This window comes from Meleagris gallopavo, chromosome 15, assembly GCF_905368555.1.
Source record: "Meleagris gallopavo chromosome 15, MGAL_WU_HG_1.1, whole genome shotgun sequence".
NCBI classification, from domain to species: domain Eukaryota; kingdom Metazoa; phylum Chordata; class Aves; order Galliformes; family Phasianidae; genus Meleagris; species Meleagris gallopavo.
In genome coordinates this window covers 13052910-13073923 of record NC_139418.1, presented here as the reverse complement: position 1 = coordinate 13073923, position 21014 = coordinate 13052910, and the positions used below count along the sequence as shown (strand labels likewise).

Here is a 21014-nt window from a genome sequence, read left to right as displayed (position 1 = left end):
TGTGGCACCTCGTTCCCCTGCCCAGCACAAGGAGCTGCACATCCTGCCCTAGCCCTTCCTTTGCAGCCACCCCATCCACCTGGGTATCCTCTGTAGGCAGCTTCATCCCAGCTCCCAAGGCGATTCCACACCAGGGGATCAACTGCTCAGGCTGCCAGCACCTCCCAAAGGCACTCAAGATTCTCCTGACAGTTCTCAGTGGCTCCCCCTTCTCCATCCTCTTTTTCTTCCCACTCCACCAACATCTCAGCTCTCACTAACACACTTACGTCAAACGGCAAAACTTCCACAGTGGTATTGAAGAGTTTGTCTTCAGGGTGCTCAATGTTCCCGCTGCGGAAGAAGAACCTGTGACAGAGACCAAAACCACAGAAAACTACATTGAGCACAGGGACGTGATGACTTCTACCCAAGCGAGCCATCAAACACCTCAACCTAAGAGGTGTCTTCCTACAAAGCACCTGGTTGGTAAGGAGTCCTGTACCACATGGGTACCCTATGGGTTGTTCCTACGTGCAGGAAAGCAAAGGGTTCCAGCAGACATGGACCCACCAAAAAGAGTCAGGTCAAATCGCCCTCCCCCTGGCAGAGCACTGCTCCCTCCTCCCAGGGAGCTATAATGGGGATGGGCAAAGAATTCAGCCCAATGGGAGAGCCAGGAGAACACGAGACAAGTATCTCCTCACACTCTGTGCCCACCCGGTGTCCTCACCCCTGCAGCCCCCAAGCACTGGCCTTTCAATGCGGAGTGGTTTGAAGAATCTGAATCTGATGAAGTCTCCAGCGGTGGGCGTGAAGGCCCAGAAGAAATCCTCTCTCAGGTAAGCCTTCTCCAGGGTGAAGTGCTGGTAGGTTTTCAGGCTGGTGCTCACCTCTGCAGGAGGATTGACGTGCTCCTTCCGCAGGGCATGTTTGCCAAAGTCCTTGTCCTTGATGAAAGCAAAGCAAGAAGGCAGGAAAGGATCACAAGCTGCTCTCAGCCATGAGGAATGGGGTTTCCAACAAGGCAGTGCAAATTAAAAGCTCTTGATTTGCACAGTGAAGAATGGAGCACTGCTACTCCCTGTGTCTCAGCCAACAGCTTGAACACAAACTTCCAAATGTCACAGAACTCTGCACACACCAGCTCTCTGCCAGGTGAGGGGCACCTTATCAAAGGCCTTACACCATCTAATTTGTCTGCAGTAACACAGGGAATGTCTCCACTGTGGAGATCAGAGACTGCTCAGTACCCACCTTCAGCTTTTGGATCTTCCCAGCCAAAGAGGAGTGGGTTCCCACGTGCTGGAAGAGTGAGGGCTTGAAGCGGATCCTCAGATTTGCCTTCTGCCTGTCGCAGTGCTTCTGAAATGGGAAAATCCCCCATGTCACCACCTCACGTGTCAGCTTCCAGCATCAACAGAGGAACCCCTGAGGGAATGACTGAACTCAGGGACACAAAGCTCACCACCAGGGTCTGGTGAGCAGCCGGGGCTCACAGCCCACTGCCACGTTTCTCATTGCTAAGCGCATCCTGGCAAACGATGAGCAAATCTCTGGGCGATGTGAAGTAGGGACAGGCAGAGAATTCAGTTTCTTTTGTCCTTGGCTTATCTGGAAAGCCCTTTCCCTATGACTCAGAGCTCAGGATCTCTTATTTCTGAAGTGACAGTAAGTTCTGGGATATTTAGAGCCTAAGCTCGCAGGCAGCAGTCACAGTCTCTCATCACTGGGCAGTTTTCAGTCTATTGGCAGTTTTTGTTGGGTGCTGCCAAAGCTGTTGGCTGCTTCATGTCCATCCCATGATCCCACGAGAGAGATGATGGGCAGGGAAAGGATAACAGTCCCAAGAGCACAGAGCAGAGCCATGAGGAAGGGAATGGCAGCAGTGGGCCTGGGCTTTCTGAGTTTTTTTCCCCTTCCTCTGACTCACCTGCCTGGCACCACTGGGCACAGTGCAGGGGCGGTGACACTGCCAGCATCCCTGAACTGTGAAATCCTAGGCACACCCCTGTGAGCCGCCAGCAGATAATCCCCTAATCAGCTCACATTACATTAGAAAATTAAAAGCAGTCCTGCTCATTGCCAGTGACAACAAACACGGCCCCGCAGAGCAACCGTCAGCTCTCATCTCAGGGTGGGCAAAGAAGGGGGAAGGGGAGAGAAGGAGGCTGTGACATCTCCTGGTTTCTCCTCTCCTTTACTACTTCTGCTAAAGAGGCATTTGCTGACAGCAGCACCGACCCAGTGAAGCCAGGACTGGGCTCAGCTGGTGTTAATAAGGCCATCCTTTCACACAGCTCTGCCTCAGGTAAATCTAAAATTAGTTTAAAAAGGAAAAGCAGGCTATATCCAGAGCAGACAAAGCACTCAGTGAAAGCTCAGGTCAAACAAACTTTCAGTCAAAAAGACAAATTCTCACTGCTACTCACTTGGTTCTGCACAGCAGGATTTACAAATGGGAGTCGTGTTTGAAAGGGAGCAGAGCAGAGTTAATCATGCAAACAGTAGGGAAAAGAAGCCAGAAATCCACACGGAAAGTAGGTTAATTTTTAAAAAGGCAACACATTTAAGAGGTTTGCAGGTTCCCCTGGGAAGCCCTCGGAGGACTCTGCCAGGCAGGAGCTGAGCAGAGCTGATGGGGCTGCGTGGTGGGACCTGTGCTGAACCAAATCTCAGGCTGAAGGCTGTAGGGAGGGAGCAGAGAGAGCAGGGGGGCACAGAGCGCAGTCCCATTCCCCACTCCATCTCCACAGCCCTAACCCTGCCCATGGGTGAGAGGTCATTGGGGGCCAGCAGAGGGGCCCGGGGGCTGCTCTGTCACCCAGCTCTGGCCCTCAAGGAGAAATACAATATTAGCCCCAGTGTGACTGCTTGCCCTGGCATGTGTCACCAGGTCTTTGTGGCCACCAGGTCCCTCCCAGGCTGCTGGCTCTGAGCATGCAGCTATTCTGGGCCACTGGGACTCAGCTGCTCAACGTCTGTCAGGAGAACACAATCAGTGCATGAGTAAATGCAGTATGCTCAGGGAAGAGGGTGGGGAGATGGCAGTGAGCTCGTCTCACTCGTGCTCACCGTCGCTCCTTCTCTACCCATCCCACTCAGTTTAGCCCCCTGCCGCTGTTGCTACAACTTAAAACACAGCCGTGGGGTGCAGGGCTTTCTGCTGCTGATTCCACGAGGCAGCACGAAGCAGGCTCCCATGTCAGCACTCTGCACCCTCCCAGATGCTGCAGTAAGATGCCGGCGTGCCGCTGGGAAGCAGGGCAGGGAGGGTCAGCTGAGGGCAGCCTGTGCAGGCTCCCTGCGGGGATGCTAAATGAGCACTGAGCCAAGGGTTATTCCGGGGTACGGTGTGGGGATGGCTGCTGTGCTGCAGGGCTGCAGGAACAGCCTGCTGGTGCTCAGAGAGATGCAGAACAAATGCCTTTTCTGGCAGCTGCAGAAAGGGCTGAACTCCCCCATCCTGCACCGTCCATAAGGAAGCCCACAGGAGCAGCAAGGCTCAGTGCTAAGTCAGCTAGCACCAGAGCGCACACAAATGACCCTCCAAAGCCTCTGCAGGTACAGACCAACCATGTTTCTTCTCTCTCAAAAGAACCTTCCCTTCAGTGCAGGTTATTTACGTACCGCGTCCTTCTCAGGGTTGCAGACTTTCACCCAAAGGATGTGATCCAGCAGCCAGTCAATGGGTTTGTCCTTATAGAACATCAGTATGAACTCCACAATCAAGCTCAGATCCAGAGACTTGAACATTTTTCCTACAACACAAAAAAAGGGAAAAGAGAGCAGCTATTGTAGGACATTGTGTAGAATGAGAGCTGGGAAGAAAAAACTCTAGAGGCTGAGATGTGGAGGTCAGATGTGTCCCTTTCTCTACGTAAATGAAATAACATGCAGCTCTGTTTTATGTACCAGTACTGTTGGCATTGCTAATACAGCTCTGGATTTAATATTCACGGCAGAATTAGAAAGCATTAGACTCTCATAGGTCACAGCAGTACCAAAAGGTCTAAAACTCTTCCATTCAGCAGAAAGAAGGTTGAAAACCACTCAGCCAGCTGCAGGACAGATTGTTTCCTGCCCTGAAAACTGAAGTTTTAAGCCAGTTAAACCAGTATCCAGAATAACAGATGAAGCTGCTACTGCAGCCATGTACTGCTGTTCCCAAAATAGTTCTGTGCTGATGTAAACTTCCTTTTGTACACTGTTAGGCAACACCAGAGCCAATCCAGCCTAAAAGCTACTGGTCATGTCGAAGCCATCAGGCTGTCTGGTGAGCCTCCAACCAGGTTTATTTTCATTAAAAGCGAATGTCAGCTGTGACTTGGAGGAGCCTTTTTTCCTGTGCAAACATAGGGCTGGTTGCAAAAAATAAGGAGGAACCAAGTCCAAGGTTTTGACCATCTCATGGAGCCAAGTTGTTGGACAAGAGCTGACCTGCTTACAACACCCAGCAGGTGTTTGTGCTTGTTGGGACAGAGGTGAGACTTTACCAATAAACCCCAGCTGAGAGAACTCCAGGATCATCCACTCTTCGGAGGGCTGCTGCAAGGCAAAGTTCTTCATTGTGCTGAGATAGTTTGGTTTGGCCACGATATCGTCCTCCAGCTGCAAGAGGAAGGGACAGTCAGTGCCAGTGACACATCCAGATTCCAGTAAGAGCCTCTCTGCAGAGTAATCACACTGTAGAGTGGAGGAAAGCTTTGGCGCAGATCTAGTTTATGTTGGAAGACACTCCAAGCAGATCCTAGCAGGTAAACAAAGCAAGGGCTCCTTATCTGACTAGGGAAGATGTCTCCAAGTCTCAAGCATTTTAGAAAACTACCTGGCCAGCCCCACACTTAGCAGCCACATCTGCCAAGCTGTGCTTCAGACACAGCAATGTCCAGCAGCCTCTACTCCCATCAGCTGGAGGGCTGGCATTTCCCCATCGCTGGAGGAGGTGATGATTACAAGATGCTCCTCCACAAGCTGTGATACCAGATGCAAGCAGGCTCTGGAAGGACTTGTCCCTCTGCAGCCACACGCTAGTCAGGGCTTTGCTTCCCTATGGAGTAAGCAGTCTCTGGGGTTAGCACAGCCCAGCATGCACTGGAGTGGGTGAAACACAGAGAAGCAAGAGAAAAATGGAAGATTACCATCTCCACTCCACACTCAGCACCAAACCTACCTGTACGTAATAAATGCCTTTGGACTGGGCATACATCATTAAAAAGCAGTAGTCGAGGTTCTGCTTGGTCCTCCACCTGCAACAGACAAAGGCAATGAGAGTGCCCATCCTGCCTAGTACACTGCTACCGCTGGAGAAGCTGGCCCACAGTCACTCCTTTTGGTCCCTGAGCCATCCATTCAGAGCTGCTATACAACTGGAGGGCTTTCAGAAAGAACAAACCTCTGTTAAAGCCACCACTACACTCTGCTGATGGGAACAATGCACAGAAGGCAAGCCCTGCAAGGCTGGCACCAGCTCATGGCCTGACACCACACCCATCCAGCTCCTGGACAAAGTGAGTTTTGGGACCTTGTATGGGACTGCAGAAAAGCTTTCTCCCTGCTGGAGTCGGAGAGGAAGATGTTGCAATTACTTAATGAAGGGTTTGCTTGCATCTGAGATAATTGATTCTTACCTGACTCTTTCCTTGGGGTCCCCAAAGGATTCCCGCAGATGGGAGAAATCAGGGTAGAAATGTGGAGAGGGAGAAATCACCTCCAGGAGACCTGAGTGGATTTCCTTTGGGAATCTGAGGGAGAAAGTCAGCTGTAAACAAATGCGTGCCTCCATGCCTGACATACCACTTCACAGACCGACTCACTGGGTAAACATCGAGCCACAGAACCAAACAGAAAATGCAGCCTCTAAGATGAAACCTCCCCTAGTGCACCTCCATCCTCACCAAAGGACTCCGAGGACCGACACCCAGAAGGCACCGTCCCGTATTTATGGCACTTAGAAAACACACAGGTCAGCTTCAGAGAGAAGCTGCTCCCTCACCACTGCTCCGCCGGATTCAATGGCCCTGCAGACTGGCGCAGCAAAGGTAGGACTTGCTGACATCACCGGCCTTCAGAGATTTTCCAAATGTGCCAGTAATTACGAGTTGTTTTGCAGAGATTATGTTATGCATTTCTGATAAGTTACTTAAAGAGCCGTGCTGTGCTGCAGTTAGGACAGCCGGCAGGAGTTCCACCTCGTTCCCTCATGCTGATAAAATCGGCATATATTTTTCCTGTAATGTGGTTTAGAAGCCTTTAAAGAGTCAAACCCAAACAAGAAAAAAAATCTCACTCATCTGAAAAATATGTACCTACAGAAGTGCTGCAAGAAATACCCAGAGATTGCTGAAACTGCCAGAGATAAGAGGGAAACCCAGTTATTTTTACACTGCCCTTTTCGAGAACATTTGGTGCAAGGTTGATTTCCTTTGTTTGTGCAGAGCCTGGAGGATGGGAGATGTGGCAGAGGGAGAGAGCAGCGAGAATGCCAAAAACTTCTCCCTTAGTTTTCCCTTCTCTATTCCCTCCTGGGACCGGCAAGATTTCCAACTATTTTCAGCAGTGAAACAGAGCTGATAAAACTGCAACAAGGCAGTGGCCGCCTTCACGTCCTGCAACAAGAGCTCAGCACTCCCTGTCCCCACACCACCTCCATTCCATTTGGAAGAAAAATAAGTGAAGTGAATGGGGGTGGGGACAGAAATAAAACCATGAGGCCAATTAAAGTTGCAGGCCATCCACACGGAGCGCTCGCTGCAGCAGCGGCCAGCAATTCCATCAGGATGCAGCAGACAATTGGCCCATTATCCCCGCTGCGTGCGTCCCGCAGCCAGCAGGCAGGAGGAGGGAGTGCTGCCAGCTTCTGCACAGCAAGATGGAAGGCTCTGTTTCAGCTCTGCTCCCAGGGCCCGGCACATAGCCCTCCGGCTCCACTCGGGGCGCTCATCCCAACCCCTCGTCCATCACTGGCTCAGGGATACGCTGCCCTGCACAGCCTCCTTCTTGTGGTTGCTGCCATCCTTTGGAAACATGCAAGTGCAGGAACTAGACTGTGGGCAGAGTCTCCTCATTCACCATCTTTTTCCTTCACCTCTGAGCTCTGGCACTGTTACTGCCTGGCCTGACTTACAGTTAATGATCCACTGCTGGCTCCTGCCCCGATAGCACTGAAAAGCCACTAAGGCTGCAGGACGTAAATAGCAGCTAGGGAGAGAAAAATGTAACTATCACCTAGGACATGAGGAAAACAAACCACTGGGAGCAGGAGGAAAACCAAACATGGATTTTGAAGGCACTATAGCATGTGGATGTACGTAGGTACCACAGTGCCCAGCTGCTCTGACTCACAAAGCAGGCAGAGGGCCACTCCAGGTACAGCAGCAATTGCCAGGATTACTGTAAATCTAAATAATCCCTCTTCTTGCAATGCCAAAGCACAGAAAGAGCAAAAACAGAACAGCGCAGCCTTGTGTGCTGAATGCTGCAAGCACACAGCAGACTACTGGAAGCTACATATGGGACACATTTTGGAACAAAAACTGGAAGCAGCAAAAAGCAAAGACAATGCAGAAGTGAAGAACAACAAACAAAGCAGAGAACAACAAGAAAGGAGCACAGAAAGACATGTATTCTGACTTGAAGAAGCTACTCCTGCCCCACGGCAGGAACAGCCCAGGCCCATGCAGTCACTCAAAGTGCTTACAAGTTTTTGATATTTTCTGCCACTCCGGCTGTGTACTGCGTGTCCGTCTGAAAACAGAAGTTACACAGTGTTAGACCACTCAGCCCCAGCTTGTGCTGTCCCGTGTTTTAGAAATCACCTTGCATACACCCTGGGCACGCTGTCAGCATCTCCACGTCATCCTCCTGTAACACGCATCCCCCCATCTCACACCCGGCGCAATCCCTGCTGTGACAAAGCCCTCCTCTGAGGCGAACCCAAGCCATCACACCCAGACCACAGCAGACAGAGCAGATCCCAAGCTCTGTGCCCTCCCAGCTCTCCCAGCACTCTGCCCACACCGTCCCTTTGCACGAAGCGTTAAATGCTGTCTGCAGCTTGTTTCATACGTGCCAGCTTTCATCCAAACAATACTCGGCAAAAAAGGATCTCCACCCCTCTTGTGAAAAGCATGGGATTATTTACGTGCCTGCAGTTTTATTTCAAGTTCATTTTAACACTTTTCTCCCCAAACCAACAGTTTGTTTCCAGAGCTCAACCTGTCGTGGTTTGGAGGCAAAGGTCAGTGGCACTGTAGGGCTCTATCTGGGAGTGAGATAAGTGCTAAGCAGGGACAGGCATGGGAGAGAAAATATCTGACCAAGAAAACACCAGCAGGAGCAAAGGGCAGGAGACCCAGGAGCAGAAACGTGCGTGTTTCCTGCTGCCTGCATTGTTCTGGGCAGTCACATGCACCACGGGACTGCGATACGGGTGGATGTGTGGATGCAGCACTGGGGTCCCTGCCTTGGCACCAGGAGGAGGTGACACGAGCAATGCAGGGATGTGTCACCAGTGAGGCTGTGCTGGAATGGCCACAAGGGAGGGTTTTCTCAAGGGAACAAAGCTCCCATTCCCAAAAAGGGCTCTGGCTCTGTTATAGAGTTACCAGCCAGGTGCCCAAAAGCCAAACACTACTCAAAATGTCAAATCATGAGCAAAGAGGCATCAAAGCCAGGCATTTATCTTTGAGCTGCTCCCTCTACCATGCCACTGAGGTTTATCGTTCTCAGTGGATTTCTGAAAATTAAGACAAATGCATTTGGGGCTCACAAAAATAATCCTGAGGGGAAAGCTGGGGAGAAAAATAACCATCTAAACCCACAGATAAAAGCAGCTCTTGTGGATTAATGTATCAAGGCTTTTTAGCCCCTGGATTCCGCAACTGATTCTGGACTCCAGACATGAGTGTAAAGCAGCATATTAGTTCAGACAAAAATAAATGGGCTCTTGGGTCTGGAGAGAGGTTAGGGCCTTTTTCAAAGAATGGCTGAGAAACAAAGCGGCTGTATGGGGGGGGCTGAGAGTCCCCTGAAATGCGGCCATGGGGCTGCTCCAGCTCAGTCTGGGAACAATCACTCCAGCACTCTTCCAGAGGTAGCACAACATAGACAACGATAAAATCACGCATCACATAGCAGCTGCTGACGTGAGACATTTGTGTGCTCACACCCTGGCTTTCCTAGCGCTTCATTTTGGGCAGGAATGCATCTTATGTTCCTGGCAAAGGCTGGGCTCATCTGCCCCGGCCAGAAGACCAGGTCCACAAGCATGTGGCTGTACTGTTTGGCACCAACAGGACCTACAGGCCAAGCTCCATCTTACCTCAGCGATGAGGACAACGATGACCGAGTCCTCCTTCTCCTGCTGCGTGAGCTCAGAGATGAGGGAGCTGAGGGTGTCCGTAAGGTAGGAATGCACCTCCCGCTTTACGCTGGGGATTCCCATCACGACAGACACTGCCCAGGACCAAGAAGAGATTTTAGAAAGAGGCCACTCCGGACAAGATGTTCTTCTCAACTCCCATGACCACCCCGTGGTTCACCCAGTACAGGCCAGCAGCAGCCTGGAGCACGCATGGCAGGGCGCCCACTGCGGTCAGGTGCTCGCACAATGGCTGTCCTCACACTGCTTGGACTCTGCTCTGTGGGGATGGTGAGCTGAGGACTGAGGCTGTGCTGATTCTCAATTTTGGAAATCTGGGGCATCGAGGTGGATGCAGCCACAAGCAGTCTGGCTGTCCCTAATGCTGGGTGAGTTCCATCAGCAAACAAACTTGGCTTTGTACTGTTCTATGAAAAGCAGAAAAGAACTAGAGGCTCTTTCTTTTCTCACCCAAAATTTTAGGAAATTCCTCAAACTCTCCCTGCCCAAGGTCCTTTCCGGCACGTGAATGGCAACTTCAAGAACAGCCTTGTTCTCCAAAGCCCTCCTATGGCCAGAAGCATCTTGGTTTAAGAGGAATCAGTCAGCTGCTTGGCTTTGGGTTGAGATTTGGGAGCAGGGGAGGAAATGTTTAAGAACCCAAGTCCTGCTCTGGATGAGATTTGTCTCCTAACATGGTTTAGAGTCTCCATGAACTGTGCTTTCATCTGACCACCTTGTAGGCAAAGCCTAGAGCACTCCAGAGATGGAAAGCAGCAAAAACCATTTGAGAGAAGCACTGAGAACCCTTCATGAGCACAGATATCCCCATTACACCCTGGCACGCAGATGCTCTGTGGCTTACCCACCCCGTGTGCTACAGCACCAAGGAAGCTCACATGATACATGCAGCTGTTCCTCCAGTCCTGCTCATCTCCGCAGCGCAGCCAGGCCCGGAGGAAAAGGCAAGGACAGGCACCAGATGAGAGAAGGAGCACTAAAGCAGCACTAATTCCCATTTACCTCCAGTGCGCCCCTGTCCCACATGCACGGCTGGCTGCAGACTGTTCTCCTTTGACAGCAAATGTGGCAAATGATGGAAGATGGTGGGAAGGTGCAGCACATTCTTGTTGGTGATATTCCACAGTTTTAACTTGGTTTCGTCTTAAAAAGGAAAAGGGAATCAATATGCAAGGAATGGTATGTAGGAAGAGACTGCAAGGCAAAAAGCCTTTTTAGAGCAGCCTGGCCACCCGAGACTACTGCTGGGTTATAAAAAATGAGGCCAACCTTTAGCATGCTACCACAAACCCAATTAAAGTTCAGCAGGAGCCATGAGGGCCTTGAAGAACTTCCAAAATATTTGGGAAGGAAGAGGGAGAATGAAGATCAAATGAAGGCCAAATCGGATCTTTCCAGAGAGATCCAATTTTCTTCAACTGAGCAACTTAAAAAAAAATAATGAAGAAATAAATTGGCAAAGGGTGCTCGGCCAGTCTAACCCCTTCCTCTTCCCTGCCTCCAGATACCCACTACTTTCCATACGCATTCAGTACAGCCATAGGAAACGGCACATATGACTTGCAAGAAAAAACTTAGAAGCAAGCAAGTTGGCAAATATCACTGGCAGAGGCAATCACAATGTTCAATGATGCATACATACCTGCAGTTAAACAAGAGTTTAAGAGTTCCCAAGTCTATTGCATTAAATAACAATAAAAACCAACAAACACCTCTGAACTCCACCGTTTGCTGGTGCCGGGAGGGAGAAGAGCACCGTCCTACTTGCACACACACCTCTCTACCTCCTCACTAGCAACCTCCAAACCATCTCCTCTGCTCCTGCTATTCACCAGATAGGCTGCTCCAGGTGCGGTTGATGTCCCGCAGGGCCTGCTTCTCCGAGACAGCTCTCTTGATCTCCTCCAGGACCAGGTTCAGCTCCTTGGAGCGCTTCAGGCTCTCCTGCTCGGCCGCGTGCAGTCGGTCCCGGAGAGCCAGGAACTCCCGCTGGTAGATGTCCACAACGTCACCTGCAGATGGCAAAGAGAGCATTGTGTTTCCTCTGTGCTCTGAAGGGTTTCAAGATGCAAAAGAGAAAGCAGTCATCCCTTCCCTACCTCCAAACTAGGATATATGGAGCTGCGGTCTATCACACACTGATCAGTTGTGGTGGAGAGAGCTGGTTGATACACAAAGCATAGTTGATGCACGCACAGAAGGAGTCTCTGATACACAAAACAGCTTTTTGTACAGGGATGCACATCCGCTTTGTGCTACCATGTTGGCCACAAGAGCTCTGACAGTCTGCAGAAACTTTCAGTTGCAGAACCACAATGTAAAAGCTGCTTCCCTTTCCTTCTTTAAGTTGGGTTCTGGTCATAGAGAATAACGACCTGATGTTGTGTGACCAAAGCATGGAGCAAAAATATGTGGTGTGTTAGTTCTTTGCTCTACATTCAGTTGCTTGCATTAGTTTTAAGGAAAATATCATGTATCTCTGCAGCACCAGAAGTTGGGGTGTCAGTTGGCAACCACAGGAGCGAGCAGCAAGGACCAGGAGTTGAGTAAAAAAGAACTGCAAGTATTGGGGTTGGTGACTTAGTAAAACAACGACAAAACCAAGAAACACAAATATTTCCAATCGCCTTGCTCCTTGCTTGGGTTACCTTATTGTAGAAAAGTAAGAGTTTAAGAGTGAAGGCTTTGGGCCTGAGAGTTGGTCTCCAAGAGAAGACGCAGCCAGGGACCTTCAATTGCCAGCCCTGGTGCTATGCAGATGGCACCCCAGGAAAGACCCCAAAATTCCCTCACAAGGACTGCTCCAAAGGACATCTATCAGCAGGGTGAGCAGAAGCCAAATCTTGGGCTCACAGGGAGGGAACCGGCACTGCACACCCAGCTGTGCTAGGACATGGCTGTTGCAGATGGCCTGGCATGAATAACTGGGGCAAAGGCAGCAGCACCACAGGGTCCCTCGCCAGATGGCACACAGCATCTCCAGGGAGAAAGAGCTGCCAAGTGATTGAGTGGATTTTATATTGCTCAGCCATAGTGGCTGCAGACAGGATGCCTGTCATTGTGGGAATGGCAGGCGCAGGCATACCACAAAGTTCTGCCCACAGCACAGAGCAGACAAACAGCTGCTCCCACTCCCGCAGGGTTTTACTCAGCCCTCCCCATCTTCTTGCCACCTGCAGCCAGCCTTGAGCTGTGGCATCCCTCCCATGGTGTGTATGAGTGGCGGTGATGCCAGCAGGTGAGCAACCTTGGTTCTGCAACCTGTCTGGACAAGGGGATCTATACGAGGAGCAAAGCCCAACACAAGAAGCCCACTGCCCAGCCCCATGCTGGCACTTGCCAAGGCTGCCTTGAGGTGGAGTCCCAAAGGGATCCTAAGGACAAAACCGATTACAGTCATCTTACTGCTACTAAGTGAGGCAGAACAAAGCCTGTCATGTGGCAATGGTGGCTGGGATGCTAATATCAATGCAAGTGTTTGGATACACACCTTAAGTATAATAAAAATAATATATATAAATGAGTAACTTCTCATAGGGTAATAAAGCTTTTTATTGCCAAACAACATCTTACCAGCCTGCCCTTTTTAAACAATAAAACTTCTGAGTGCCTCCATCCATAACTAACTATACAACAGCTGGCAGTGGAGTTGGTTAGCTATTGATGTACTTTCCTGGGCCATTTTTTACCCCATTATTAATGCAACATGTGTGCTCAGTACACATACACTTTCACCTCTAGTCATTCATATGTTTTCAGTGAGGTTAGATTTTACATAACTACACCAGAACACAGCCGGAAGAGTTAACTCAACCAAAAGCACTACATTGGAGCCAGAGTGAATGGAAACAGTTACACCAACTGCACTGAGGATTTCTATTTTGGGGTCCACGAGCAAATAAAAAAGGGTGTTTTGAAGATCAAACATGCCTAGCTCCAAAGCACAGGGTTTCCAAGACAACAACACTTCCAAGTCAAGTTCTCTTTAATGCTTTTGCCTACGAGAAGCTCCCCCCCATGGGGCCTCTTCCCCACAATCCTTACAGACTCACTGCCCATCCCCAGGCACACACCCGCACAAGGCTCTGTCTTCATTGACCTCTGGGGCTCTCTGCATTACTGCAAAGTGCTGGGAGATAGGGAAGGAGGAGAGGAAGGCAATCCCATCCGGTTGCTGCTCTGTCTGATACGGGCGACATGCAGGGCACAAACAGAACCAGTCCTTCCTTTTTCCTGAATGGTACTACTCCCAGTATTTAATGGTTTGCAGAAAAAACATGGCAACCCCCAGCATGAGGGGCTGCTGCAGGAATTTAAATTTCCAATGAGCGAGATCTTAACCTGACAGTAGCTCTTCTGTAAGAACACACCTCTAAGCCCTACATTGTCCATAGTTAGGGGTTTTCATGCTCAGATCTTCTAATACTAGGAGCAAACCTTGCTTCCCCTCTTCACTCGATGCTGGTCTCCTCTGCACTACCTGGAGCAGAGCATGGGGCTTTGTGCTTAATGGCTTTTTCCAGAGTGCTGCACTTCGTTTGTGTCAGACTGCGAAGGGAAATGTCACTGATTATTCAGGCACTAATGACCTGCCCACTGATGCCAAGAGCTGTACTTTTCATTAGGCAGCAATGGTGATGTGCAGTCAACCATTTGCTGCTTTTCTGGCTAATGGTTGGAAGTGAAATTGTATTTGTTTCCAGTGCTCTTGTCCTGTGATGTGTTAGTAGGCTTTCCGTTCTTTAATTAAAATTTCATGAAATCTGAAAGCTGATCGATTGTGACCAGTTACAGTGACAGCTTGAGACAAAGCCTGCAGTGGGCACACAGCTTCCCATAGATTCCCAGTAACACTGTTTTGCACTTAGAATCATCAAATCAGTAAGGTTGGAAAAGACCTCTAAGATCATCTACTCCAATAATCCTACCGTCTATCCATACCACCAATATTGCCCACTGACCATGTCCCTCAGTGCCACATCTCCACGGTAGTTGAACATCTCTGGGAATGCTGACTCCACCACCTCCCTAGGCAGCCTGTTACAATGTGTTAGTACTCTTCTGGAGAATAATTCTTTCCTAATACCCAATCTGAGCCTCCCCTGGAGCAACTTAAGGTCATCACCTCTTGCTCTGTTGCAGGACAGACCTGGCAGACCCAACTCTTTCAAAGCAGGACTTTCAGTGCTTGCAGATGACACTGTGACACTGTGTCAACCCAGTACCCTGCAAATAACACCTTTCACACCACACTACACTCAGTATTTGCACTCAGTGCTCCTTCAGAAGCAGTTTTCAGGCACAGGCTGACAGGCCATTCACCAACTGGCTGCATGCATGGCAGTACACAAGCCTCTGGGCAGCTGCTGGCAGAGTCTGGCCAATGGCTGCACCCTGGGCTCTATTTTCTCTCTAAGGTTTGGTCTTGATCTGGGACAGCACCTCCAAAGGTCTGGTTTTGATCCAAGGCCCCCAGCTGATACACTGTTGGCTTCCCAAAGGCTATTGTCCATCCAAGATGGCGCCCACTTCCATCCATCCAAAATGGCGCCCACTGCCCACAGAGGAAATCTCTGCTTTGTGGCTCTGTCCCTACTGAAGTGACAAGGAGGCGAACCAGGCCTTCCCGCAGAGGCAGGGGCTGAGGTGCTCACGTCCACCCTGCTTATCCATTTCCAGTTTTTGAATCAAAGCAAAAAGCCTAATCTGGGTCTAAAGCAGCAGATGGGCACAAAATGAGGCCAATGCTGTAAAGCCGCCACTTTGCAGCGTCTCAGGGTCACTCATTCATGTGCACACAGATACAGTCAGGAGTTCTGTAATCCTGAATGCCGTGCTAGTCTCTCAAATCTTTGCTAGCCTGATTCTCCTCTCATTAGGAAGACCTTTGAGAGACTGTTTAAAAACTAGAAACAACTCCCAGCCTCTAATCTGTTTATCTCTGTGAAAACTTGGCTTCAAGAGCACAACAGTGCGTTTTGACCCTTCTGCTGCAAGTGCTGCAATCAACACACACGTCAGAGTTTCCAGGGACGGAACAGCCAAAAGAAAGCACAGTTCTGGGCTCACAACTCAGAGAGAGAGATAGAGCAGAAAGCCAAACTTTCCGTGTAAAAACCACCAGGCGCAGCGAGCACCCGTTCTCGATGGAGCGCCCTTGGCCCTTGATGATGATGGGTGATTTGATGTTTTGATGTTTAATGATTTATATAATGCTGGCGCTGCTCCACGCATTACACTCCAGACTGCCCCGATTGAATCACAATGTTCGTGAGGTATTTGTTAAGGGAACACCACAGGCTGTTAACGTGGACATAAGGAGATGCTGTGCTGTATCGGTGAGTTTGGTTCAGCCTCTGGGATGTGGCAAAGGCTGAGGCAGCACACAGGGACCAGCATTAATTCCACAATAAACATTTCATACACTGGAAAGCTAAATTTTGCCATTTGGCTGTGGAAGGAACAAACCATCAACAGAACCCCAGAGCAACCCCAGAAGCCACAGGGAAGAGACTGCTGGGCTGTGTGGAGCTGCAGGTGACAGCTGTGATGGCCCACATGGAAGGATGGCAAAAATACCAACTTGTGCAGCAGGGAGGGAAAGAGAGAGTTCAGCAGCCAAAATACCCCTGGCTCCATCCTGACAAGAAGAACAAGCATCCCAGCATCCTCACATTGCAAACACAAATACATCATGCAGCAAACATTATGTGACACTTGCAGCATCCCTGTGCACTGAATCACCGGGGCACTGAGTCTCAACCGGCATTTTGCAGCTACTGCTTAAAAAAAATGCACTTCAACTTTCTTTGTTAATTTCACATTAGCACTGCTGTAATTTGTGGTTAATACCAAGACACAAAGCACCATAGAAAGTCATTAGTACCACTAGAAAGTTCACTGTTATTACTGGGAAAACAGCTGCAGGTGCAGAGGAGGATGAACTGCTCACATTTCTGATCCTGCTCTGAAAACAAACAGCTCCTTCCACAACTAAGTCTTTTTGCTTTCAAAGTCCTAAGCAATAAGACTTCAGGGATGGGCAGGTTCTCCACTGCAGGTACAGTGGCCCATATCCAGATGGAGAACACTGAAATCTCACTCCCAAAAAGGGGCACACATCCCTGGAGGGATGCAAGTGAGGATGCAGAAGTTCAGCACTAATGAACCACACTGGGATGCACACATCACCTGTGGGTACCAGCAGCCATCAGACCGTTCTCAGGCACCTGCAGAGCCCTTCTGTCCCCACTGCACAGCTCTGTGGGTGAGCCACACTGAAAGAGATAAAAAGCCCCACGAACAGTGCGGGTCCCCTGGGTTTTGTCATAAGGCAAAGTGAGAAAATCTCTGGCAGGCATAAGCCAGCATCAGATTCTGCAGAAGAAACCAGCCCCTCGGTTTGTCTGGGATTTTATCAACTTGTCCAAGGAATTTAATGAGACGGGTGCATCAGCTGGCAATTTGTTTTGCTGCAAAACAGCTGAGGAAGAGAAGGAAAGAGGCAAATAGTGCTATTGATCAGAAGAGAAAGAACATGGTATTAGGCAGTGAATTTTCATTGCAGCAAAAGGTTCAAGAGGAGGCCATAAGGTTTGGTATTAAAACTCCTGTCTCTTAGATTTAGTATGGATCTGGAGAAATAGATGAATTTGCAAAGTAGCAAAATACAGAAACGACACAGAGATAAGTTCCTCAAAGCCCCAAGCCAACCAAATGACTGAGAAAAAAGGCAACAAAATGAAAAATTAACACCGAAGCCGACAGATGCAAATTAATCGGGGAGGAGAAGGGAATTGAGGTATTTTTCAGGCAGTTCCTAATTAACATTACTAACTGAGAGGGAGACTGGAGCTTCAGAGCATCTTAGTGCTGCTCTGCAGGTAGCAGGAACTTTGAGAGAGAAGGAATGGAGAGGGAGGCAAGGAAGATGTTGGTCTGCTCAGAGAACGGGATGGGGAATAATAGCATGAAGATTATAACATTATTAAAATGATGCTGCCTAATCCCAGAATAGCCTTCACCTCCTCTGAAAAAGAGTATTATTACAGACTTAAAAGGGGCTTTAGAAGAAGGTGATGAGAATGATCAAAGGGCTGAAAAAACCCTGCTCCACGAGGAAAGAAAAAATATATGAGATTATTCATCTTGCAATTGGCATAATAATAGGGCTCATGATGAAAAGCATATAAAATAGAGTGATATAATGAAAATATATCACATAGACTTTCATTCTCCATGCCTGAAACTACAGGAATAAGCAGCCATTCAATTCAAATATTGTTAATTTCAAACTGACAAAAAGGAAATGTTTTGTGGGGAAAAAAAAAAGAGTGTATTATATCTTCAAACTTACTGCCATAGAAAAACACCAAAAGGGGGAATTTAAACAAAGTGCCGGACCTGGCAGTGCCCTTCATCATCCCACGGCGTGGAGGGATGGCTCCAAATTGCTGCACCTCTCCTCCCACACCACAACTTAATTAGGAACACTGCAGCTTTCTTCTTCAAAGTGAAGCTAATTCATTAGCAATCTAATTATTTACCTGTGTAGCACAATACAGCTTTCGAAGCATTTTCTCTCAAATGGAAAGCAAGGGCTTTGTTCTCGTTTTTTTTTTAATACTCTCTATTTGACTGGGGAATAAAAACATGCTGAAAGTGAACTAAATAAGGCATTACAGAAATCATGGGTCATTAAAGCTCCAAATAATTGCAGCTCCACAGGATTTTTAAGAGGACACATCACACTTGGGCATGGAAAGCAACCCAAAGGGTTCCTGGAATGCCCTTCCCTCTGCATGGCACAGCCAGCAGGGAGGATGCCCTGGGATGCGCCCCATGGCAGCACAAAGTGTGCTGCTCCTGTGCACGGGAATGCTCTTGCAGAAATCCACATGGTCACCCCACACACAGCAGAAGCCCTGGCACATGGGGCTTCACAAAGATCATGTGCAAGAGAAACCTGCTTTGCTCCCACTGCTTGCAACCTCTGGGCTGCACTGCTGCCCCTCCTGCCTTGTTTTCACCGCAGGACCAAAGCCAGGGAGTGCAATCCCATGAGACAGCCCCAAAGAGCTGCTGTGCAAGCCTGCAGGGCTGCATCCCTATAGGTGCCTTAAAGAAACAAAAACACGAAGCAGAGCTAATGCCTCACAGCCTGACAGGAAACCCCGTTTTATTACAACCTAATTGTGTTATTAATGAAACACAGGCCTCACTCCACCAAAACCCACGCAGCCTGCTCCGAGCTGCAGCGCTAATGGCTCCGCTTCCCGTTCGACAGGAATGCCTCCAAGAAGGCAAGCTGATCTTTGCAAAGGTCACTGTGTTAATCATCGTGCCCTTTCTCTAGCAGCGGCTGTCGCTAATTGCCTGTGAAGGAGTTGAGATGAAATTCTTGTTAATCCTCCTCCCAACATCACTACAACTCAACATCATCATCATTCCCTTGAAACAACCCTAAGCAGCTGATGGGCCCACGAGAGCTGGACTGAGAGGGTGAAAAAAGCAGCTCATTTCTGCAAACCGAAGGCTAACGTGGTGATAAGCAGCAGGAAGTGTGGGGAGGTTGTGCTTCCCCAGCTCCTGCTAGGAAGGAGCATCGCAGCCATCGCTGCGCGCCGCAGCCTCAGAACAGCCTAGATCCCGGAGCACGGGGAGTTTGTTTAATCAATAACATATGAAGCTTCTGGCACAGTCGAGCATATGAAAGAATTTTACAACAGCAAAATAAAGCACTGCTGTGTTATAAATCAGAGAACACATATGGAAAAGTTAAAGGGATGTACTAAGTCGCAGAGATATCAAGGAAATCACAGAAGTTCTGGCTGGAGTCCCTGGCTCCAATTGTGCTAAGAGCAGTGAACTTCAATGCAAGTCAGGTTTTACTGCTTTTTCCAAAAGAGAAACTCATTTGCAATGTGTGCAACTGTATTAGAGTGAAAGGATATCAAGAGTGTTCCCTTTGCTCCGCTGTCTGTCCACATACACTGAACTTCTGGTCTACCTATGAATGCACAAACAGATCCCAGTTTCCCTATAGTACCAATGCCTGACCAGATCACGGCTGTGCCTGTGGGCAGCAGCAGATTTTAAAGCCTCTCATCCTGATCACGCAATGAGCCGAACTGCATCGCATTTGGTTTCAGCTCTCTTCAATTATTTGCAGAATGCTTCAAATAAAACTCATAGAGAGCCTCTTAAAAATTATTCAACATCAATATTTGAAATATTTATCCCCCATGGTGCACGCTTGTAACACGAGCACATAATGGGGTGCATTTTCCTCTCTCCAGAGACAAAACAAGACATTGCCATTAAATAGCACACTTAGCCCAGCTTTAAGTGTTGATGCTATCTGAGGTCTCCTGCTTCATCTCATATGCAAGGAAAATTCCTGGGAAGAACAACATACCAGTAAGGGAAGAGGAAGACCTACTTCTCCCTTTCCACATTCGGCAGCCAAGAGAACACGAGGAAGGGTTATCCAGCAATGCTGACACCCATCCCACAAAGCCACAGCAACCAGAACAGAGTGCAAAACGCCTTTTGTAACCACCTCCCAAAGCTGTAACCTGCAGAAATTCTGTTCTTCCTTACAACCACCCCAAGTCAGGGATACCTCCTGCAGCCCTGGACTGCAAGACCACAGCATCAATGCTTCACTTCACAGCTATTCCTAAACTGCTGTTCAGCCCTGGTTTTTGTAAGCACCTCATGCTCTCCATGAGTGGAGACGCAGTTTAGGTATCTCATTTCCTTACAACACCTATTTAAATGCATCCACTTTTTCAGCATTTCACACACGGTTACCTTTACTGGTGGCATACAGAAGGCAGCATTAATTGCTGTGAGGGCTGCTGTGGCTCAGCTTTCCAGACTTCACACACAGAGGGAAGCTGTGCTGCAGAAAGATTCAGCTTGACATGTTCACCTAGTGCAAGGGTGCCCAGCTTAAGGAGGAAAGCAAGAAACAGCACTTGAGCCCATGGGGGTAATTTTCCATGACAAAATCATGGCTGCAGTTGGCAGAACATAAGCACTGGGAGCTCAGTTCTAGCCCCTGTTTCCTCTGCACCAAGAGGTTCAGTGTTGCTACGATGCCTGGGAGGCATTTCTGCACTTGTATCCTTTAGGGGCTCTGGGTGCATCCCGATGCTGCTGCAGCAATGGTCCCTCAGCTCCATTTCTGGTGCTGCCAGCTGTCAGCTGAGCACACAGAGAAGTTCAACAGGTGCTTCATCCTCTGGAGGCATCCATAAAGAACTCACCCCAGGTTCACAACTCGTCCTCATGCCCAGCTTCCCAGATCAGCTTTGTCACCCAGCATTGCTGGCTGCAGTGTGCCACTGCAAAAAACCTAACCCAATTTTCTCAAACCTTGAGACTGGGCAGTGGAAGTTGTGCTGGTAAGCTGCGGAACCAGCACCAGGGCAGCAGGTAGGGGAGTTCCATCCCTGCAGGGCGGAGAAACCTGTGGCTACTGGGAACAACTGCAGTGGTGGCAGCAGGACAGCTTCCCAAAGGATCTCGCCGCTAAGCTGGAGAGTCTTGAAAAAGCAGAATGTAGGAACTGTAACAGCACGAGGATGTACACAGCTACGGATGGATGGCCACATCCAAAGCCTGCTTAGAGCGGTGCTGTTCTGGC

At 49.1% G+C, this 21014-nt stretch overlaps 1 protein-coding gene across 1 annotated transcript in view; it reads right to left on the bottom strand.

Annotated features, from left to right (window-relative positions):
• MGAT4B (alpha-1,3-mannosyl-glycoprotein 4-beta-N-acetylglucosaminyltransferase B) overlaps nucleotides 1-21014 on the bottom strand; it is a 36506-nt gene that overhangs the window by 1907 nt on the left and 13585 nt on the right. Inside the window, exons 2-12 of the mRNA XM_085237028.1 lie at nucleotides 11194-11373; nucleotides 10364-10504; nucleotides 9302-9435; nucleotides 7679-7725; nucleotides 5610-5723; nucleotides 5153-5228; nucleotides 4476-4590; nucleotides 3610-3740; nucleotides 1237-1344; nucleotides 736-929; nucleotides 270-348 (exon numbers count right to left, since the gene is read on the bottom strand). Of these exons, the coding sequence (XP_085093154.1) occupies nucleotides 270-348; nucleotides 736-929; nucleotides 1237-1344; nucleotides 3610-3740; nucleotides 4476-4590; nucleotides 5153-5228; nucleotides 5610-5723; nucleotides 7679-7725; nucleotides 9302-9435; nucleotides 10364-10504; nucleotides 11194-11373 (1319 nt within the window). The remainder of the gene's footprint in view (nucleotides 1-269; nucleotides 349-735; nucleotides 930-1236; nucleotides 1345-3609; nucleotides 3741-4475; nucleotides 4591-5152; nucleotides 5229-5609; nucleotides 5724-7678; nucleotides 7726-9301; nucleotides 9436-10363; nucleotides 10505-11193; nucleotides 11374-21014) is intronic.